We start from the raw sequence: 24,463 nt of genomic DNA on the forward strand, positions 1-24,463 counted from the left end.
TATTTGCATGGTAATGCAATTAGGTTTCCTGAAGGATTAAAATAATCTGTGCCTGAGTTCCTATGTTATACTGTAATAATAGAACTACTGATGTTAGAGACCTGCTCCACTGTCACAAGTGACTGTCACAAGTCCATGGGGCCAGATTGAATCCAGCTGAGTATGCTAGAGAGCTGGCAGAGGTGACTGCTGAGCTGCTTTTCATCATCTGTCAACATTTCTGATAAACATGTGAGGTCTCAGAGGACTGGAAGCTTGCCAACATGACTACCATCTACAAGAAGGGTCATAAGAAGGACCTGGAGAACTACAGGCCTGTCAGCCTGACTTCAGTGCCAGGAAGGATAATGGAGCAGATCATACATGGCATGTGTGGGACAGCCAGGGGGGCAGGCCCAGCCAGCATGGGCTCATGAAAGGCAGGTCCTGCTTGACCAACACGATCTTCTTCCATGACTGAGTGACCTGCCTGGTGGATGAAGGAAAGGCTGTTGACGTAGTCTACCTAGAGATCAGCAAAGCCTTCAACACTGTTTCTCCTGGAGAAGTTGGTAGCTCATGGCTTGGTCAGATACGCTATTTGTTGGGTAAAGAATAGGCGGGAGGGTGGGCCCAGAGAGTGGTGGTGAATGAAGTTACATCCAGCTGGCGACCAATCATGAGTGGTGCTCCCCAGGGGTCAGTCAGTTTTGGGGCCTGTCCTGTTCAATATCTTTATCTGGATAAGGGCACTGAGTGCACCCTCAGTAAGTTTGCAGATGAAAAAGTTGGGAGGAAGTGTTGATCTACTTGAGGATGGGAAGGCCCTACAGAGGGCTCATGACAGGCTGGGTCATTGTGTAGAGATCAATGGGATGAAGCTTGGCCGCAACAGTTCCAAGCAACCTTACAGGCTTGGAGCAGAGTGGCTGGAGTGGTAGAGGAAATGGACCTGGGGGTACTAGTCAGTGCTTGGCTAAACATGATCCAGCAGAGTGCCTGAGTGGCCAAGTAGGCCAACAGCATCCAGGCTTGTATCAGAAATAGCGTTGCTTGCAAGAGCAGGAAGTTGATTGTCCCTCTGTACTCAGCCTTGGTGAGGCCACCACACAAGTACTTTGTTCAGTTTTGGGCCCCTCACTACAAGAAAAACATTGAACCCTGGAGCATGTCCAGGGAAAGGCAACGAAGATTGTGAGGGATCTGGAGCACAAGTGCTAGGGAAGCAGATAAAGGAACTGGGACTGTTCAGTCTGGAGAAGTGGAGACTGAGGAGAGACTCTCTACAGCTGCCTGTAAGGAAATTTTGGCAAGGTGGGGAGTAGCCTCTTCTCCTATACAACTAGCAATAGGACTAGAGGGAATGGCCTCAAGTTGTGCCAGAAGATATTCAGGTTGGATGTTAGGAGAAATTTATTCTCCAGAAGAGTGGTCAGCCACTGGAATGGGCTGCCTGGGGAGGTAGTTGAATCACTGTCCGTGGAGGAATTCAAGATGGTTCAGATGTTGCACTAAGGCACATGGTTTATTGGGGAAATATTGGTGGTAGGTAGATGGTTGGACTAGATGATCTTGAAGGTCTTTGATTGATTCCATGATTCTATTAGTCTGTGCCCAATATAATAGTTTGAATATATACCTAGCATAAGACTGAGTTCCAGAAGGTGGTATACATATCTTGGAGCACTTCAGCATTCATCAGAAATGCAGAGCATCCTCTCTGACACAATTTTAGATACAGTTTTATGTATTCCCAGAGTCATCTTCAGATCTACCATCACTATTTCACCTCATGTGCCTTAAAATTATTCAGGAGAATCTAACAGAAATGCTTTGGCGTTAGACCCCAGGATGTGCAGATTGTTACAAATAGCAGCATACAAAGCTGTACATTTAATAGAGGCAGTGTCTTCTTTCAGCAGCTTGAAAGGAACATGTAGTTTTCAATTTCATACTCTCTAGTGTGCTGTCATTCTCTTTTGCTATAATAACAAACTGCTTAAAAGAGCATATGCCTGGACTCATTCCGCTATTTTTTACCAGAGGTACAAGGAGTAGAAAACCACACCAAGCCACACGTACCACATATCCCCACAGAAAAGCTGGTGCAGCAACTGTCCTCTAAAAGACGGCTTCCAATATATCATATCCCTACAGCAACGCTTCTTCACTACATTTTCCAAAGTCTCTGTTTTTTCACATCCTTATCCTGTTTGACAGTGCAAGAGGAATGATATGATGGCTGTTAAGAAGATGTGTACTTCTTGGAAAAGGAGAAATGTGCCTGCTGGGCCATCACCCACTGCTGATCTGACACTAAATTTCAGTGGGAAACATTTGTCCCAGAATCTGGGCGAAGAAGACCTTAAAGAGAAAATTACTGAGAGCAGAGAAAATGATCTTATGTGTCACAGTGGAGTGCCTTCAGTTCAAAATCTTTTTCTTCTATTACACATACATAAGGAAGCTAACAGGACTATTTGTAGTTAGGCAGTGCCCCTCTGTTCTGCTGTTTGTACCCCAAAGAGATTATTTAAAAGAACAGGAGTGTGGGAAGGAGGTCTGCAAACTCCTATAGTCAGTAGGAAGGGACAGAAGAAAATTTTTAGAGATAGTTAGTGAAGCTGGGCCCCAGTCTAGGACAGTCATCTGGAGCCTCCTCATCTAAGCAACCCTTCAGGAGTTCGCTAAAGAACAAAAACTGAAACAGAAACAGACCATTAAGAGACGTCCACCAGGAACATCATCAGCCACAAGAAAATTCCCAGGTGCAACTTCCTGCATTTTTGAAGACTTTTATAACATTTCAGAACAAAAAAGCACATGCAAAAATATGAGCCTACCTGGTATTTTTCTTGGCCTCCATGCTAGAATAACTTGCCAGTAGCAAATTCCACACTCTGAAACCACGGTTCTCTCTACACACTCGTGTGTTTCCCATCACACACACACACATAGACACACACACATTGCATAGAAAAACATTCAAAAAGCCAGCATCAACATTATAAAAAATATCCCCAAAGCAAGTTATCACCTTCCTCATGAGCAGAAACACTAGGCTTTTATGCTCAGCATCCAGGCACAGCTAAGCCTCCCTTGTCCAGCAGAACAGCACCCCTTGTCTTTTCATGCAAACTTCAAATGCATCTCTTAAAGAAACTTTTGTGAGTCTTCCCATATGCACTCAGGTATATTTCTCTCTTGTTTCACCTTTTTTGCTGTTCTCCTTCACTTTCTGCTGTATGGCTCACAAATTTTTGCTGTTCTCTTTCTCAGCACCCACTCTCTCTGCATCAGCAAAGACAAGCAAGTAAAAACAAGAGCATGTGCAAGTGTATGTAAAACTCTTCCCAGCACTCATACAAAACTGGAACCATGCAATGCTTTGTGAAATGTACATGCAAAGCAGAGAAACAAGACAAAGCAGAAAAAAATCAGATAACCCTTTATCAGAGAACTATCTTCGCTGAGAGACTTTGTACAGTGTTATTTTGGGGGGATTCCCCCCACCTTCAATTTGTACTACTTTGCACTACCTTACAGGCTCACAAGAGATCTTGTACTTCCACACCAGCTTTCTCCACTGGCTTTTCAGGTAAAATCTCTTATAGCATTCAGGCCACGGATGTCACCAAGCATTGCTGCATTTGCCAGCTCATGATAAGCCTTGCTGGATGCCTCAGGGACAGCTCTACGGGGACATACAAGTGAGGAACATGAAAAGGGAAGGGAAAAGAAAGGAAGTGTCATAGATGTACTAATGTCCTACGAAAATGAAAAAGTAATGAGCTGTTTCCCTGCTGAGATCTGCAGAGGTAAAAAAAGTTACAGTCTGAGTCATTGTGTGGACGTTACAGTAGTTCTCTTATGAAGTCATAGGTTTTAAGCAAAAGGAATATAAAAAGGTGATAATTCAATAAAGAATGGTCAAAACAGAATAAAATTTTAAGTATCACAGGAGAGACAGAAAGGTGGATGTAATGGTAGTAAGCTCAAAGCCTAGAACTAAGTTTCAGGAGCATGTTTTTGCATAGCTCCTCTGCATATTTTAGATGACAGAGAGATAGGGCGCTTCCATAAACAAACTTCTCTTCCCCTCTGTGCAGTTTTGTTTCCATTTCAGCTCAGAAAGTCTCCCAGGTTCGTGAATCTGTTAGAAATACAAAAGTACGTTTTGCAGCTCAAGTGAGTTAAAAAGCACCCTGATCTGATTCTCACCCAGTTTTGGAACGTAAGTTGGAGCATCTGCAGTCAGAAGTCCAGACACACTTTTCATAGTGACAACACATGGAGACCTCCACAGGGATGGTTTACTGCGTCCAAGTCACATTGTGGGTCAAATGGTGTGGACAGCATCAGCAGGACCACACTTTTCAATGCGCACTTCCAGCCAAACCAGGGAAGATTGATAGTGATGCAGATTTACCTATGAGTAATCCCACTGAAGACAGTTTAAAAGCAGTTCTTGCTCCAGGCTTTTAAATGCCCTTGCTAACTCACTGACTCGTGGTCTATTCCCATCAGATTTGGCAGGAATTTCCATGATGCTCCTCTATGTTCATTTCAATAACAAAATGTTTAAAAGTTCTTAATAGTTCCTAAGGAACCATAACCAGCTAATGTGTAAATCCTCATTAATTCATGGGCTACTGATCCAGTGGACTGTAGCGATTACTTGGAAACACTACAGTCTATTGCGTTAGAGAATATCCTGCTGAAATTGATTCAAACCCATGCATTATCTAATTAATTGGGAAACATATTTATGAGATTAAATCTGTTACAGACAGTGTGCTTAAAAGCACTTCCTGTCTCCATACATACAATTCTCCCTGAAACTATGCTGAAATGCCTGACAGCAGCACAGAGATGCAGAGCAAAAAGTTTAACTGAATGGAGAAATGTCAAGCAAATTAAACAGGACAGCTGATCACTGCAGCTCAGGTATTTGCTAGTATTTTCACAGATTATGTGCTTAATAATCAGTTACATTCATAGTTAGATCTTACTAAGGGCTAAAAATTAACTCGTCTTGATTTACAATTCCTTCCTTGCTCAGTTCAGTGTAAGCCTGATTGAATGAAACAGTATCTGCATGGTGTTCACAAAGCTTATACCATGGATAAGCGTTTTCATTCCATTCATTTGACTATACAAGAATTTTGTTGTCAACTTTTTTGCAAATTACAAGATGATAAAACCAAACAAAAAAAGAGGTCTCCTCTACCCTTTCACCAGATAGAAAGCTGTATACTGCACAATCCAAAACAAAAAAATTTCAGATGTTCAGTGTTACCCAAGGGCTTGCAGAGGTCTGTGATACCATAACTCCATAAGTGGGAGTAACACTCCCACTTAGCCTCGGTGAATGTTTAAAGATGAACCTGCTATCTTCTAAAAACTTGCAAAATAGGTCAAAGGAATTGGCTACCAAAGTAAATGTTCTAAAGTTAAACTACATAGTCTGTTATTATCAAGGTTGCCTGATAGGGAAACAATGAAGTGAAAGATGGTTTGCCCAAATTATCTTATGCCAAATAACTGCTATTTAGGTAGGGTGAAAATTGTGAGCTTCTTATTTACAACAATTATTTTTCTGAAATAAAGTATCTGATCTTTATTAGTTTTAACAGCTAATAAAGCATCTGCTTTCTCATTTAATGGGAAGAAACAATCCACCTGGCTCTTGGAAGTAAGCTGTACTTACAGGTGAGTTACATGTTTCATAACTAGATAAGGATAAATTGGTATTTTACTCTCAAAATCACTGGTTTTAATCCATCCCATCTTCAGTGCCATTTGGGAGGTGATGTTCCTGCTGAAGGAGTATCCCCACATGAAGGTAGGCCCGAGGGCCACAACTCCTCATCTTCTGTGCAGGGCGCAGCGTACATCATGAGGGAGGGAAAGGGGAATCATCTCCATAAGTCAGCCTAGTGGAAGTTGAAAAAAAGGAGCATAATAGTATTCCTATGAGTATTTTCTAGCTACCAAATCATTCTTATTTATATTCCCTCCTCTTCCAGAAGGCCAGACAGATGTTGCTTACTATGGGCCTATCCCCAAACAGGAGACCTAGGGCTGCCAAAACTGACAGAGCTTGGAACAGGAAAGATCAGTCTTACTCAGACTTTAAATTCATTGCCTTTAAATGCTGGCTCTCCTGAATCAAATGGAGGAGATCTCTATCCTTCAAAGCATTCAGGATTTCTCCCTTGTGCTAGAAATCATTTTCAAACAGCTCAGTGGCAATCTTATCCCTCAACCTGTGGGGAAACCCACCAAACTCACCCATGAACGAAGCCTCAGCCGTGCCTCACAGACTTCCCTTTTTCAGCCAAGGCAGAGACCTCCCGGCTTGGGAAGCTGCTTCCAGCTCCTAATTCCCCTCCTCCCCCAGGCCTGGTTTTGGCCTTGCTTCTCAGAGAGCTCCACAGCTCACTGGTTCTGTAGGCAGACTTGCAGTCACTGCACTGTGACGGGCTGAGCTCAAGGGACAGAGAGGCTGTACATGACAACCAGGGGCTTTGTGCCTTGCTGTGCAAAACATGTCTCAAACCATGCCAATTACTCAAACTCACTGCTCAAAAACCCTGCAACTTTGAACTGATGGGTTAAGTCCAGAGAAAGGCCTGGGAGGATGCATGAAGTAGCAAGATAAACTGAACTATATGCTAATACACTTGCTGTTTCTTGGGGTGAGCTGAGTAACAAAACACTAATCCAAGGCAGATACAATTGTCCCCACAGCAGCCTTACCCTGCATCAGTGGCCAGAAGCTACCATGGCAGCACTAACACCATTGACTTGGATGACACTGTAGATAATGCCACAACCAGAAAAATGAGGCAGAGATTTCCTCCACTTCTGCAGTATCCATGGAGTTAGAATGGCTCCTGCAGTACCAACACCAATGTATACGTTAAAAGATTTTGTCAGAGGAGCAGCACTGCTTCATTGTTGCACTTAATTACCAGTAATTAACATGCAAAGTTAAAATGGGCAAGTGTTAAAAAAGCTTTAAAAAGCTGCTCGGGCTGGGTAATGCAGTTTTCTGGCACGCATCCTGTTCTATCAGTAAAGTCCAACACGTCTGCAGCAAAAAGGACACGAATGATTAAATGGAGTAGGGAAATAGTAATTGTTCTCATTACTTGCAGCAGCATTAAAAGTAATTACAATTTGGCAAAGGTGGTTCTCAGATATAAATAGTTGGTGTCTCAGATGCTCATGGGGAGTGAAAGTGAACAAAAATGAAACACCTGTTCATACATCAGTGCTGCTGCAGTTCAGCAGCATGCAGCATTCCTGAAGCTGTTAAATACATGCATTATGCCAACAATAATTTGGCCACTTTTTACTTAAGGCCTGAATAAATACAGCCAATCTCTGACAAAAAACTGATTAAAGTCCTACCTGAGATTAATTAGACCAACAGCAAGAAATGACATCTTAAAGAAATCTAAACACAACTACTAGTATAAGGTGAATAGCTATCATTGAAGCAACGTGGAATTCTGAAAGAAAAATTCTGCATTCTGGCTGCAAGAATATACCGATTTTCTCCTACAGTCTCCAGTCAGTGGATGAAGCAGCTCCTGTGTATGGCTGGGACAAAAAGGACAAACTCAGCAATTTTAGCTCATGCAAGATTTCAGTGGACACTATGGGCTACAGATCCACTAAAGCCAAATCTGTCTATGATTTGGTCTGTCCAGTCTTGAGCATCCAATAGAGAGTATTTTGAGTATAAAAAAAAAGTGTGTAAGAGTTTTGCAGTTAAAGATTTGTCAGCTTATTTCTCTTTTCCAATGGAACTTCTAGAGAATGTAAAAAGTTGTGTTTGTACTTCATCTGGACATTAAGAGGCTGAACTCTAAATTATCTGTAGACAAACTTGGGCTTTTGTTTACATGAAATGTAGAAGACTTGTGATTAATGCACACAAGGGCTATAGGACAAAGGAGGGACTGCTGTCTCTGTGACCCTCTGGGATGCATGGCCATGTGCGTGCTTGCACATGACAAACTACATGTGGGATTATGGAACAAGCGACTTCAGACAGAAATGCAGGGCTTGACTGGGCACAGGTAGCATACTCTGGCTTGCACACGCTTGCATACTTCTTCAACCTCCCGTCTTAAGGAGTGCTGCAGTTTTTAGAACTGTTATGTTGTTGATGTTCCATAAAGGTGGGAAAAGCAGCTTATTTCTCTAATACGGTTTAAGAAACAAACCAGAGAACAGAAAAGCCAAGAAACTTACTCCTATTTCTAACCCTCCCCCAAATCCATACATAGATTGCTTTACTTGTGTTGAATGTTTATGTAAAATGTTTTCCTCAGAATGAAAACAAAATGCATAATCGAGTCCTAACCACATCCTCCTAATCAGACAGAGCAACAGAATCAACAGGTAACCACAATTTTAGAATTGGCTCTGGCTCCAAAATGGGCTGAATCTGGGTCTTCTAAACATCCTGAACACTAAAACATCCCAAATCCACACTTCAAATCATCACAATTGCACGACTGCATCTGCACAGTTGACTATTCTGTAAAAAAGTGTTCTATAAAACAACCACGTCCATAACCAGTAAGTTATAATAGTTTTTATTCATGTTAGAATTTCTATCAGTGTTTGAACATTAATATTTAGAGAGTTTGTACAGTTTCCATTCAAAGTTTAAAATGAGAACCACACTAGATCAGAAATGGTAACTAAAACATCGTTCAGAATTGTATGAATATTCACACTCTTTGTTAACACTGTTAAAACGCTTTCTTTTCTGCTAGGGGGTTTACAAGGAAAAGTGTGCACTGTAATCACATCTCAGCAGTGTTCCAAAACATATTGGTATCATCATTACATATAACTCTTTAAAAATATACTTCTGTCAGAAGACTTGATGACTACTATGTACACTACAAAAATAAATTTTCATATAAATAAATTATATGGCATAATTTTATCTTTGTAACTGAAATGACACAATCCCACTCCTACCAAAACAGGCAGGCAATGAGACCCAGTTTGAATATTTTTTTTCCTTTTAACTCCTTACACTAAAAGCTACGAAGAGTTCTTAATGTAAATGTTATATACTCTTTCCTATTTAACATTAGTAAGCACTCTATACAAATAAAAATCCATTAAAAAGTAAAAACATAGCTGTAATAGTGTTTCCAATAGAAATAAAATCCCTGCATTTCATGTTATAAACTGGCATGACAAATACTGTAAGAAAACATTCTTATGATACAAAAATATAAATATCACCCATGATTAAAAAAGTTAAAAAACAAAACTCAAACAAATGTTGCCAGCCACTGAGTTCAACCCTGGCCATCATGATTGACGCTGGAAAGAAGGCACACACCGCGCAGAGGCAGCAGCTATTCAGGCACAGGCGTGTGTGAGGAGGAAAAGGCCAGGGCAGGTGGAGACACTGTGCTCTCCTGGCCCGTTCCTGGCCACCACTGCCCCAAGGAGGAGAAGGGAGCGAGGCCTCAGCCCTGCGGCCAGGCAACAGTGACACCACAGTGGGAGCCCTGCTGACCTCTGACACAGGAGCACACACACACTTGGCAGTTGAAGGTAGCTTCCAATTAGTATCATACAGTTTTGTTGCAGAGTTTTTATGATCTGAGGTCACTATGCTGCTAGCGCTAAATTGGGGCCCCTCATCTTTTTGTCATTAAGGTTTTTCAGGCTAGACAGTGAACTGGACCAGTAGGCAGTTACGACATTAACCCTTAGTGTACATTGAAACAGTAGCTTATGTATCATGGGAACAATACCAGGCTCTCACCTGCTCTTTGAGCGTTCACATTGGAGATCTGTAAACAAGTGCCTCATATCAAAGTGTTTTCAAGTGAGCAAAAAGGCATGGAAACTTGTGCATTCTAGTTATCCCCATTTGCTGCGCTAGGAAGGTCTGTGGGCAAAGATAAGACTCCGAAGAAGTCACTGGAGAAATACCCTTTCCCATCCAAGAACCAACAGCTGCCATTCACACCTACAGAAAAGCCTCACCAGTACCGTGTTCAGAAACTGAATGCTGGCTATGTTTACTTGGCTCTGAAAATACATTTGAATTTCTACTTGCTCTAAAAAACAGCTTGTAGAAGGGCAGAAAAACAGATGGAGAAGGTGGGTGACAGAGAAAATGAAAACTTTTCTTCTCATATTTTAAACTAAAGTTCTCCATTCTTAGAGTTTCTTTCCAACCAGAACACATATTGTAGCATTTTTTTCCAGACCCTTCACCTGCAGCAATCCATCTTTAGTTAAAAAATAATACAAAAAGCTAAATTAGTTTTGCAAGAGATCCCCATTAAGCTGTTTTAATTAAAAAGTGCCAATGCAGCATGGGAAAATACAAACAACAGAAAAAAGAACACCCCGGCTTCGTGTGTCATTAATTACAGCCCTGGACCCAATAGAAAGCAATTTATATTAATAAGTGAAAACAGAAGATTTTTATATACTTTTTTATCCTTCCATTTGATTTTTATCGATTACTATTAACTTCCTTTCTGCCATGAAAATGAGGTGACAGAAGATACTGCTTTGAACACCATAAGGACAAAGCTGAGCTGTGGATACCCATCTGACAACTCCATTATTCAACTTCTAATGCCACTCATAGTTAACAGTATCAACATCAAGATAAAGTTCATGGAATTTCTATAACTACCAGCACCTTTGGAAATGACAAAATAATGGTCATAGTTGTTTGCACTTACCTGACACCTTTCACAAAAACATCAAAGCACTTCATGAACAGTAATTAAGCCTCATAACTCTTCTGGGAGGTAGGTAAGCATAATTATACCCATTTTACAGAATCAGAAACTGAGGCACAGGGCAGTTACATGACTTGACCAAAGTCATGTGAACCAAGTCATTCATAGTGTAGGAAGTGGAACCACAATCCCAAACCCTGGCCCCTGTCTTCTCTTCCATTTTATCTTGGGCCTTTGATGATGGCAATCTATGGTATACGGTAGTAAACACCAATGCAGTTTTCACTACTGCCTGCTAAGAGGGAAAGGCAGACTCACATCAGCATCAGTGGGTTTATAAGCCCACTGAGGGTCATCATAAAGTGAAAGAGAAACTACGGTACACCAGGAACATACATATGCAGGCATGCACAGCTCCAGATGCACACATCAATACGTACAGCAAAACAAAAACTGCATATAGCTAAACCTATTTAAGCATCCAAGATTAACGTGCTTTTCTTCATATCTGCTTATTTAAAAAGATTACCACGCATAGCGTGTTTGAAAGTTAACGGTAACATTTCATACTACCACAGGGTTGTGATATGCAGATTTAAAATATTTTAAACAGACATGTACCTTTACAAAAAAATAATCCTATTACATAAGCAATATTTGCATAGAATTATACAAGTAAATTATACAATATTAAAGCAGCAGCAACTTATGCTGAAATTTAGAACTAGATTAAGCTTAGTTGTGGCACAGAGTTCAATGTACAATAAGTTCAGAGCACAAATGATAATGTCCCCACTCTGTTGTCTGAAGCCAAATGACTCCAGATTATACTACTTTACACTGTTTTCTTGTATATTACATATGTGTACATCTTTTAAATACTTAAAGACATATTTAACAAAATAATACAATAGGTTACAGTAACAGTAAACTGTTGTCCTGATGCAGCATGTCCTTTTTTACAATATCGGGCAGTTCTCTTCAAGCAGTTCCGGAAATACAGTTTTCAATCTTTGGCCTCCACTTCCTTCAGTTACTATCCTTTAAAAATGAAAGAAAAAAAAACAACAACAACAAATAAACATTTATTACAGCTCAAGAAACCAAACAAATCAAGTTAATCTAAGACTTGCTTCTGTAATCATTCTTATGATTACAGTTAGCAGTCAGGAAATGTGCACTTTTCTTTCACACCAGTCATGAACTTCCTGGTAAAGAAAGACCAAAAGCAGATGCTTTCATTTGTGAGCACCCAGCTTTTGATTCCTGCCACAAATTCAGTCAAAACTAATGACCGCTTCAGGGAGTGATAAGCTGTAACAGACACTGTGAACAGCTGAAACTTAGATTGCAGTCAAACTAGTAAAAGCTGACCCCAAGTATTTCTTTATTCAATACTACTACCTACAATACTTCTAGACTGTGAGGCTAAAGGCATTCAGGACTATTTGTGCATTATTTGCAAATTGAGATGCTTAGAAAGCTTTGTATCTTCCTTGGCCCAAGGACTCCTCCAAGCTGTGAACAGGCTGGGTAGGGGATGCCCCACAGCTCAGCAGAGTACTGGGCAAGGTGAGGCCTTCCCCTCTCATTCAATCCATCACCTCAATGGATTCAGTCCTCACGACAATGAATTTTCACTTAATTTTCTTTAGAAGATGACTCATAAAGTAGTTGGCAATTTTACACTCTCCTAGACTATGTCATTCAGTCATCAGAGAACAGAATCCATCAACAGTAAATGCAATCACAAAGCTCATAACACATAACACAATGTGCTTCACCTTCCCCATGTAGTAAACTGATACACCATATGCATTCACTTTGCAGAGTGCTTGGAAATAGTTCATTTATGGACAATCCATACATTGCTAGTGCTGTAATGTGCAATGTTATCAGTGCAAAATGAAATGTGTTCATTGTCAGCAGACTGATGATGAAGAGGCAAGAACCAAACTTATCTAAAGTCTTCCAAATAAATTTTTGTCTCTTTCTTTTGCACATCATTGCCTGACACAAATAAATTTCATAGATCAGAAAGAAAGGCTCACCTTATTCTGAGCTTTTGCTAGCTGTCCTCTCCTCACATTCGACATCCTGAAGCTCTATAACTTCTACTTTAGAATTTCTTCTTTCACACCGCACATTAAAAGGCACATGGGGGTCCTCAAACATCCCATGGTTGTCTTCATGGTGTCCTTCACAGGATGGAAAACTCCCCCCGCGAGAGTTGTGGCTGTGCACAGCAGGGTGGACAGCAACAGTCACTGAAGCTGAAGCAGTCACAGTAGTGATAGGCTGGCAGTAGGCTGATCCTGAAACACCCATGGCACCAAATGCTGGGCTTCTCATGTTATGAGAACGAGCCTTGTGGCTCAAGCGATCCTTATTGCTAGGTCCTGAATGCCCTTCAGTAGAAATTTCAAAAGCATCCCTGCGAGGGCGGTAAGGAGGTGATCGCAGTCCTTCCCTCACTTCCCGCTTGGGTTGTCTGCCCTGACGCCACACTTGCTGTGTGCCAGTCTCTGAATTTGATTGCAATCTGGGACTTGACTGATGCCTTGACTCTGACTGTACCACCTGAAAGACAGATGCACAGTTACACCTCTGCCATAGCAAGGACAATGAATACTATGCTCTCCTACATTTTATCCTAGGCTCTGACTCTACAAAGGTAATATTCTGTAGTCTTATAACTGTTGATTTTTCCAAACAGTTTTCGTCTGAAGTTATAAGAACCTGGAAAATGTAACATCACAAAAATGCAATGGCTGAAAATATTATAAGCCTCCAATATGCTGGACCACATTTTCAAAAGGACGGATAACAAGCACTTCATCTTAAGTGATTCAGCAAGCAGAACTGCAGGCATTTGGAAAAGCCTCTATTCCATGCAGGCTATATACATAGGATGTTGGTAGGGTAGTTTGTATAGACTGTAGGAATCTGTTTTCTGATTTCTGTAAAAAGCGTGAAGCACAGCAGCCACATCAGTCAATAAACCGTGACTAACTTCAAATGTGGCGCTGCTTGTACCTATTTCTAGGCCTCTGCTGAACAAAAACAGATCCACATTGCTGCTCAGCATGCAGCATCAGCAGGGGTAGGAGACAAGAGTTTTTTCACTTCCCTTTGAAACTGCAGTTCTGCCAACCCAGTAGCAAGATGCAACAGGCACAAGATTTGGATTTTTCTTCTGGACTCTATGAATCTTTCTCCCCAAAGTTTGCAGTCAAAAAGAGATATGTGAGATGGTGATACAGAAGGGGCTATATGGAAGAGGTCTGAATTTCTTAATCATTCCTGACTCTCCGTCTAATAGGTCATGTAGGACAGTCATCAAACAGACTGAGAGTTCTCTCCTGTGGTGGCTGCCAGTATGATGAAATAGCAAGTATACATGCCAAAGATTTCACTTTTGAACCAGCATCTCATACACAACTTGATTATCAAAAAAAGTCTTCATCCTCTGTTTACATGTGCTCTAAGTTTTGGCACAAAGTCATGAAATATAATTAGCTAGAAACATGAAACAGTCTTCCAAAAAAAACCCACAGATTTAAATAAAAATTCTCAAACATTCTTGCCCTTCCAGCAGTCAACATGTGAGATACTTACAGTGGATCTTGCAAAGACAGGATTCTCAGTGGCTTCCACTACTATTTGATGGACTGGTACTGCAGGGGCTTGGGTGGCCTCATAATGATGGAGCTCTTCACTGATGCCTGACACTGTGGTTTGAGAGCTGTACTCTGAATCAGAGGAATCTGATCCATTATTTGTGTGCCCAGGTGGCAGTGCAAACCTCACAATACTGGGAGGTGGCTCAGGAGATGGTGTAGGCAATCTGTTTCGACCATTGGCTGGAGAAACCTGATGATGACAATGCTAACTATAATTACAAGTATTCAGTAACATGCAATTAACATTACCCTTTTAATCAGTAATGCTTCATACAAATGTTCCTCTGCTAAGCATACTCTTCAATGCACCTGACTCCCGTTTAATATTTCTACTAAACTGAAGAAAATGCATGAAAGAAAGACAAGATCTCCTTTTGCGGATATGTGTGTGAAAACAATTACAGAGATTTTTCTAGGTATTATTTCAGCATTTATATGTACATGCAAATGCATTTGCACTTACAGATATATAAATAATATGTGGGCTTCCCTCCCCCTTCAGAATATATTAAGAGTGATTTCATAAATTGAACACATATGTATAGTATAGTTTAGTGGCTACCTGTAAACAGAGACAAATACATAAATAATATTAACACAATTGTATTAACATGTATGTATACACTGTTTGAATAAGGAACCAACAATCTGTTATGAAGAAGAGAGATGTCACACTATTGTCAAAAATGTTTTACTAATATAAGACAAACACCTCAAGTGTTACTACTGCTACACACCTAAATTGTGTACCACTTTTCATAAACACTCATACACAGGCCTGTGAAACATAGCATACTTTTACTAATGCATAATAATGCCTTCTATAAGTAACAGCATAATTGTGTTAAGCACAGTGTAGGTAATGAACAATCAATATATGAATTGAGGGTTTTTTGTTTCTTTGTTTTTTCTGGATTTGGGCTTCAAACGGTAAAATCATTGACATTTAAGTGAAACCTTCAGCCTGTTAAGAACCTTCCTTGAGCCAAGAACATATCGCAGGGACAGGGGAGCCTTTTGGCAGACTTCTGGTCATGGTTATAAAGGTGTGGTCTGCGGACCACCACTGGTGTATGTTGGCCTGCACAGGCCTTCCTGGTGGTCTTCACAGTTAAATATTTTGAGGAATGCAATAGAAGCAGTGAGGTAAGAAAGGAGAAGGTATACATAGAAAAGGAATTGCTTTTTGTAAAATACTGGGGAAAAGTCTAATTTTACCGACTAGTTTGTACTAACAGCATGCTTTGAAAAGTGTGCTTAAAACTACATTTGTACCTAGCTTGCTGTCAGCCTCTGAAACAATGATTATTAAAAGAAAACCCATAATTTAAAAATACAAGTAGAAGAATATCAAATAAATATATAACTACAGCAAATTTAATACAGGTTTTAAATAAAAACAGAGTAAGTACTTTAAACATTTAAAAATCCAGGAAAATATAAAAATTAAAATGTTTATAGAAAAGAGGAGGGGATCTGGAAGGCGTGGGTGCAAAGACAATACTATTATTTCTTTTGATCACTGTTAGTTTTACTGACCTCAGGGTATGGTCCAAAGAATGAAAGAAGAACAGGAAGCAGCACCAATCCATTGAGAACTCCCAGAATGGTTAAGATTGCCAAAACAGCAAAGAAATACCTGAAGTGAGGTTTATGGGATTGGGAAAAGGAGAGAGGAGCCACTTGTTAGTTAGTAACAAGAGATTACGAACTACTCCTAAATATATTAGGATAATACATACATTAAATTGAATCTCAAGTATTTTTCATATTGTACTAAATAATTATATCATTTTCCCTGTACAGACATAGAGTTGTGGTTGTTTTTTTGGGTTTTTTTTTTTTTTTTTTTTTTTTTTTTAACTTGGATTAGACAAGCTGCATTCCACAATTCAAAGTGTTAGTTCATAAAGGAAAGAAAAAAATTACATTTGTTAATTTCTCAGAATCTGGAAGTTTGCAATGTTATTTATGAATGTGTTACACAAACACAAAAATATGGAATGTGCAGCTGAATGAACTGAAAGCACAAATACAATGAAAAGGGGCCCCCATTAGTGAAAACCCAGCAGAAGCAAACAAATGAAGTGAAGGGTGTAGAATTTAAACAATTTAGCCTAGAAGGAAAAGAACTCTTCTTGCAGCAGCTAATCCACTGTGAAATGCTTCTGCATCTTACAGCAGAATCTCTAATTAAATCTCTAGTGTATCAGGTAAGGCTTTCCCTTGCTGTTCATTAATCACAACTTTCCGCCTAGAATTCTGTGAGTTCCAGTTTTACCAAACAGCTCAAATTGCAACCTTCTTACAATACAGAAACCCACTTTCTGCAAAGAAAATGCTGCCCATTCTATAGCGAGCTTCAGCATTGTACTGAGTAAGAGCACTTCACAATGGCAGAGCTGCACTGCAGGCTAACCTTTTGTTGAACAATTTAGCATCTCTGAATACTTTTGTTTTGCGTCAGCCAATTCAAACATAAAGGCTAAAGTACTATGGAAGAAGAAGAAAGTGCACAAGTAGTTGTCCTTTCCCATCGTTGAGGGCTAAGGTCTGGGATCCTTCATGAATACCAAGGTAAACCTGTCAGTAAAAGGAAAGCCTTGCTAGCTGGTATTCGGCACAGCTGGGGCTCAGACTAAACTTAAGGCTGTGTTATAACTAATGATTTCAAGGATCCGGTCTTGGTAAATTCCTCGAGGAGAAGGGGCAGGGTAAGAACTGAGGGCAAGTTTGCTACTAATGGGTCTGCTGATTACATTGTCTAGCTGGCAACAAACTTTACTGCCCCCCCTATTTCCACATCTGATCAAATATTTCAGACTCCTGTAAAACTACAAATACCCTGCTATTGTAAACATTTTGGAATTTCTGATCTACATTAGCAAAAATCAGCAAACCAATCTACTCCATTAACATAAACCATCAGTACGTTATACTGGGACAGAAATCAACAACAGACATTAAAAACATTTGCATCTCATCCATCTAACACTAGGATAAACAGGAGGATTTTAGCTCTGACCACTCAGAGTATACAATGTCTGTTAATTTACTTAATCTTCCACACTGTTGGATTAATCCATCCCTTTCCGGAAGTTTGGAACCTTCTTCACCCAGCGTAACAATACTTAGGCTCTGATAGTTTATATTACTGTATTATTAAAATAGGCCAACTAAAGTCAGATTGTGCTAGAAAATGAGAAACTGATGGCCAAAAAGAGTAAAATAATGTAAGTTGAAAAGTTGAAAGGCTCATTTTATACACGAAGAGAATCCAAATTTGGTGTGAAGGGCTGCCACAATCATTTATTTGCTATGACACAAAAATATGCTTGTCAAAATCTAGTTTGTTAAATTTGAAAGTAGAAGACCAATGTACCCCTGCAGTTTTAGGTTAAATGTGTAAGTCAAGCATTCTATCTCTCACAAGATCAGGTCCTAAAAGAATAATTCTACCCTATTTCTTCAACATCAAAAAAACAAAACAAAAAGATCCCGTTCTCTAAATAAATAGATAGATAGATAGATAGATAAATTCTATCCCCGGAGATGCAGTATCCAAGTAATAATCATCTCCATGAAGGTTTCATGAGGTCCAACAGAAAGCTTCCTACCATCTTGCTGTCTTCAGATCTTACAAATATAAATAAAAAAATCTTTGTAAGATTCAACAACCATTCTCCCAAATTCTGCCTCTGACATTTTGCTGCTGTTGTTATGTGGATGTCAATGAAGTCTAGTTATCTATCCAGCTTACATCTACCTGAGTGGTTAAGTTACCTTCCAAAGAACTTTTATTTGCCTCAACCCAGTTTACGGCTTGTGTTTTTTTGCATGCTGCAGTTTGTCAAAAAGAGCATGTGCTGCTGCTAAGATTTTACAGAGCTATTTGGAATAGATTGCAATCTATTTCACTGCACTTCTCAAATTCCCCAAAACGTGCTCTCCTCTCATATTTGACAAATTCACATTCTTAATTAAATCCACAAGAAACAGTTCACCTGTAGTTCTAAAACAGAAGAGCCATCAGGCTTTTCTTTACAAAAATTTAATATGAAGTTCTGTGGTCATGCTTATGGTTCCCCAGCTCCAAACAAGAGCTTTCTTTCTCTCTCCCTACTTTCTGCACTGCCATAAACCTGTCATATAAAACAGAAAGAGATGGCTCAGAGAGTATCACTTGCAGCACAGTTGCAGCACATTTTTAAGTTCGTGCGTCTTTTCAGTGCAAATTTTTATGCATACAAGAAGTCTGGAGCATCTAAAAGTTAAACATCAAACCCAGCTAACACAGGACCGTACCAGCTGTTTTGAACTGATTCAGAACTGTAATTAGCCAGCTTTTCTAAAGAGGGGCCTTTTTTTTTTTCCCCTCTCATGCTGGGAGTCAAATTTCCCTAGAACAGATTTTAATACCAGCAATACCAAAACTACTAGGTCTAGCACACAAGGAGTAAGTAGAACAGAAGGAAAGCAGGACCAAGATGCAAACATGCTTGATATGCCATGCACAACAATAAAAGGACAGATACACTGAAATGGTTAAATATTAAAAGCACTCTTATTTTTATTCTAAAAATAAAGTCAAGAAACACACAAATGCTTTACCTGACAATAAAATCAAACTCTGATCCTGCAAGCATTAATACTCCAAGAAGAGTGGACACAGCTCCATCCAACACTGGTGCAAACATATGTTCCAATGCAAGGACAGCCCTACGGTTCTTATCTCCTATGGCAGTTAAAAATGCCTACAAAACAGTGAAATTCATTTAATTACACATATATATACAACATGTCAAACATCTTTTCTCACAGCATGTAGTTTTTTGCCAGTTAATTATTTCAGTTCATAATGTATGAAAATATCTCTATAGCTGGCCAACCTTCCAGACACAGCCTGAATCTGCATTGATAGCACAAAGCTGCTACTGAAGTCACAAAACCAGAGCAAGCACTGATTACATAGAGTAATACTTTCAGAGACAATTTTGTCCTCTTGTACTATTTGACATTTGAAGTTGTCAGCTTTGCTTATTTCCACCTAGAAATAATTCAGTTCATACTTTATGTGTAAAAATCACATGGCTACTCTCCTCACTCCTGAAGGGATATGGGTTCTGTTACTGTAGTGGGAAGTTTGCTTTAAAAATAGCCAACATTGATTCTGGTTTTCCTACCCACTTGTCACTGATCATGGATCAGTGGCCTGCAATTTCATGCACACATTTTCAGTACAAGCATCAAGTCTTTCTGTCTCATTACAAAGAAGTGTCCATTGGTAAAGTGTATTTCTCTGCACATATCTCAGGATCCAGACCAACAAGATTACCAAATGATGAAAAGCTGCCAGTGTATTCAGCACAATTGTTATAAAGTAATTCTGTAGACTGTGTGCTGCTTTAACACTCTTCTATCTTTTACTACTCGAAAGCTAGCAGCCTTAGGAATAATGCTGAACACTGTAGTATCTAAAATACTATGACTCCTGAAATGTCAGTTTCGCTCTCTGACTGCTTATTCAACGAGCTGCACCAGGAATCCTCGGTTTCTTATTAACTGGTCTTCTCAAAAATTAATTAACTAGTGAGTCTACTCACTCAACAGTTTGAGAAGACAGCAACTTAAGGAATAACTCTTCTTATGATCTTTCTTTGGGAATTCTCCATCACCTGCTAACTACATGAGTTCATGCAGTTATCTTCCTTTTAGTCCTGATGTTTAAGTCTCGCTTCTCTACACCTTACCTTACTCTATACACTCTATACCTTACTTTCACTTGCCTAACAAATTAAGGCTGAAATCAGTCAACACATCAGAAAGTGATTTGGTGGGACAGGCAAACCAAAGACGTGTACTTACACATACAGAGAGAGATTTATAACCCTAATTTCCATTGCAAGCCATGCAACATTAATCTTTAGTATTGGAATAATAGTGGTCTGTGGAGTGAAAATTAATGTATCCAGGGTATTTTACATTCCCATATACAAAATAGATAAAGAGCTTCTCTCCTCACATTTTCCTACAGACTCTGTGCTTGATGTGCATTAGTGAGTTCTGAAAACAAAATGCAGCTTTTTCATGTGGAAAATGAACTCAAATCCATTTGAATGTTAGCGGTGGGCATTAAACAATATTATGTGATTCTGAAAACCTCCTTTCAAAGGTTTCTGTTCCATAAAATACAGAATGTACATACAAGAGGGAGCAAACAGCTACACAGCACAGCAGCAATAACAGCCACGCTGCAGACAATGGCTAAGAGAGTCTAGACTGTAGTGATACACAGTAAGAGCTCTGCTTTATCTACATTTATCTATCACTCAGACAGCTAGATACAAGACCCCTACTCATGACCTTAACCACAGCACTTAGGAACAATTGAATCAAATTCAACTCAATTCTTTCAGAAATACAAATGTTGCAAAAAAACTGTCTGAAGTATTTGTCTGATTTTCTTCTGAGAATCACATTACTGATTCAATGAAACTAAGAATTTGTGATTAGAAGATTGATGCAATTTTATTTTAAAATACTATGTAAATGCTTTACGTACCAAAGCAATATGAACAGTGAATTCCACACCAATTCCAACAGAAGCAATCAGGATAACCACAGGGACTGCACTTAGTTTTATTCCAATTAGACCCATCATGCCAAACAGCTCCACAGTCATCAGAGCCAGCACCACCACCTAGATAATTTCAAACAGCTATTAGTAATTCTTCATACTCTATACAAATGAAGGAAAAGACACTTTAGAAAAACTTTTTGACTACAAAATGTACCCCTCAAAGCAATCCTATGTGTCATTACACTCAGACTTGCTAAAGAGCTGATTTGAATTATACTCCTAAATTATCAGGCCAAGCATCAATTTTCTGTTCATTACAATTTACCAGTGATTTGAAAACTGTTTTTTGTTTTGTTTTTTGATTTTTTTTTTAATGGATTCCTATCAAAGCATGCAATTTTTTTCCCCACCTGTATTATGACAATCATTTTTTAAAAAGTAACTTACAACCACAAGTATTGGAACACTTTTTCATAGAACTGTATATGTGAGCATAACTCTTAGTAGGCTCGAAGCCTATAAGAAAGTGAATGCTGTAATCAACTGATGACTCTCACGTTACAGAAAGGCTTTGAGCTTTGAGGATACTTGGGGAGATTGACATGAACAAAGGGAAATGTTACATCAGAAGGCAAGTTTTATTTTTCTTCCGTCTATCTTGTAAGAAAAATTGAGGAAAAGGGAGGGGAAGAAATTCATAGAATCAACTTTAAAGTTTCTAAAACTGAGCAAAAATAAAATATACACGTTGTGGTGGGCTCTGAAAAAAAACTTTTCTAAGGGAAAAAAGCATGCACCACAATAAATGATTTTGCAAGTTAATGAATCAAGAATAATAACATAAATTGCTTAAGTGCTATGAAAAATATTCTAGACTAAACATTTATCTTTTAACATACCTGTCGTATAAACGTACATTACAAAAACCAGTAACCATTTTATGCTTTTGTACTTCAGGCATTTTATAAACCACACAATAGTTTATGGAAGTTAAACATAGGAACCTCATCATTCAATTTAACTCGAATGTTTACTGTGAGACTTACGGTGCCTTGCAAAAAGCATGGAGGAGTATTCTCTTCAATTTAGAATTTTATGACTCTTTCTCATCAATAGCCTAGTTACACTCCCTCCACTGTATGCACCGTACAACCTAAACATTTCAGTCTTTCCAGAAAGACCATGTTCGAAAATCAGTAGGAAAATTTACAGGCAAGTTAGTCACAAGCAAGTCGAGAACTAACACTGTCTGATAAAAGAGGCGAAGGAATAAATAAATAAGAATAACTTCAGTATAATTCTCAATTTTCCTCTCTTCTTTACTTCTCACGTTAATATGCATCTGAGCAAGGGCAAAAGTTTATATATCTTAATAAAAAACATTTAAAACTGAAAAAAAAAAAAAAAAAAAAAAAAAAAAAAAAGTGGCCAAAGGATTAAGGTTATTAAGGTTTGTACCTTTAGTGTGAACTCTACTCTCTCAAGTTGAATAAATATATAATGAATGATGCAATATACACACTCCACCAGAGGCCCAGACATAAACAAAACCTTCCCGACTACAGCAAGAGCTATGCTGAAAGGAATTTGACTTCAACAAAGACCCTTATAATAAACTTACAATGATCCCAGCCGTCCAGGGGTTTAGGAGGAAGAGGGCACACACCAGAAATGTGCAAGCCAAAACCACACTAATGGATAAGAGGAGCCAGTGACGAAGCCCAATGTACTGCTCCCAGAATAGAAACGGGTAACCATTTGGGTAGCTAGCGATCCCGAGGCTGGTGTAGTTATTACAGATAGCTCTCACTTTCTCAATAGCTTCCACAAAGTCAGAAGTCTCACGCAATCCATTGAGGTAGAAAGGAAACTGAGCATATTCTATGGGCTCAGCTGCTGGAACTAAGAAAGGATAGCAACGTTTAAATGAGTGCTTAGGCAGAAGAAGATACACAGAGAGCATGATTAACAAAACATTTTGTTCCCCATAGCAAAATGCTTAAAGTTTTTAAATTTTAATTTTATATCTTTTGAGCAACAAAGATTTTAAAACTAAATACACAAGATGACTATACTTCATCATACAGTGCAAAAGGACAAATACAGTCTCTATTAGGTTCCCAAACAATTTCACAGTAATTTAAGAGCAACAGATATATTTTGAAGTATTTAGTCTTCAGTGCTACAGTGCATTTTAATGACTATCCTGCCAAAAGCCCCTGTCTGCAGTATAAAATAGAAGATCATGTCATGTTAAACATTTCATCCACATTTTATGCAAACACAGTTCCTTTGAAATTAGAGGTGATTTCCCTGTTATTAAAAATGAGGAAAATTATATTCAGTGAGGTAGGCTAATTTTCAGATTTCCACTGACTATTTTGAGCCACATTCAGAAATCAGTGTTACTTTTGAAAAAAAAATCCTTAATATAAACATAATGGCTCAATAAGGAAGCACATAACCTGTTATCCTTCAATTTGACAAACCAAAACTATACATACCTCTTCTAGAGCTTAATGCTAAGTCTACTGTATCACATGAAAAAAAAAAGCTTCCACAACAAGCATTCTGTTACTGCCGTTGTGTGTTCCAGACCCTGCAGGGTCATTCAGCTGACTTGCTAAACATGATTTGCCCTATTATAATCTCAACTATAAATTTTCATTAAGACAAGACTTGGCTGACTGCCAAAAAGCTCTAGGGTTCAGATTCACTGAAGTACAGCTAGCTTGTTACCCAATCACATTTCCACGTGCATCAGGCCTCCCTCACATGCCCTCTCCATTTTCCCACTGGTGTGCAACTAGCAATCTTCCCAATAAACTCAAAGCTGAAGCAAAGCAATGCAAACTGGCTGCTTGGGAAGACAGTGAATGGCATAAAATAGGATTGCTCCCCTACATAAGTAGCTCTTGTACCTATTGGTGCTGGAAAGTTAGACATATGAGATAACATGATAAGAATCCCTTAGGTATTTAGAATTGAAGACAAACATGATATAATCTCAGTGTTACCACTTCAGAATAACACAGGCAGCAATTTCAAGCAACTTCCAAGTTCCTCCCACAGAAAAAACTATCAGGCAGCGCTAAAAAGTAATGTTTATTACTAGCTTTTAAAGGTTCACAGAATCACAGAATGTTTTGGTTTGGAAGGGACCCGTAAGATCAACTGATTCCAGCTCCCATGCTATAGGCAGGACACCTCCCTCTAGACCAGGTTGCTCAAATCCCCGTCAAGCCTGGCCTCAAACACCTCCAGAGCCCTCTCTTGAGCATCCTCAACCACGCTGGGCAACTTGGTCCAGTGAAACTTCAAGTGCTATAAAATTCATTTTTCAACATGATAGAACACTGCAGTGGTACCACATTTGCAATGGTGCATTTGTCTCTTGAGGCTAACAGAGTAACATAATATATTGTTCTGTTTATGCTTCAGAGCCCTGTATAGCATCAACCAACTAGAGT

At 39.1% G+C, this 24,463-nt stretch overlaps 1 protein-coding gene across 3 annotated transcripts in view; it reads right to left on the bottom strand.

The window, feature by feature from the left end:
• Positions 1–8,578: 8,578 nt before the first annotated feature.
• PTCH1 (patched 1) overlaps positions 8,579–24,463 on the bottom strand; it is a 65,882-nt gene continuing 49,997 nt past the window's right edge. For 2 of the 3 annotated variants that reach the window (XM_042877480.1, XM_042877482.1), the window contains 7 exons: positions 22,615–22,895; positions 20,976–21,113; positions 19,025–19,167; positions 15,953–16,052; positions 14,349–14,603; positions 12,782–13,310; positions 8,579–11,771 (listed from right to left, as the gene is read on the bottom strand). In XM_042877480.1, coding sequence (XP_042733414.1) covers positions 12,783–13,310; positions 14,349–14,603; positions 15,953–16,052; positions 19,025–19,167; positions 20,976–21,113; positions 22,615–22,895 — 1,445 coding nt within the window. In that variant the 3' untranslated portion in view covers positions 8,579–11,771; position 12,782. The remainder of the gene's footprint in view (positions 11,772–12,781; positions 13,311–14,348; positions 14,604–15,952; positions 16,053–19,024; positions 19,168–20,975; positions 21,114–22,614; positions 22,896–24,463) is intronic. The other variant, XM_042877481.1, reaches the window with a different exon arrangement.

This window comes from Lagopus leucura, unplaced genomic scaffold (genome assembly GCF_019238085.1).
Source record: "Lagopus leucura isolate 7727_CA_CO unplaced genomic scaffold, USGS_WTPT01 Super-Scaffold_100018, whole genome shotgun sequence".
Taxonomy (NCBI): Eukaryota; Metazoa; Chordata; class Aves; order Galliformes; family Phasianidae; genus Lagopus; species Lagopus leucura.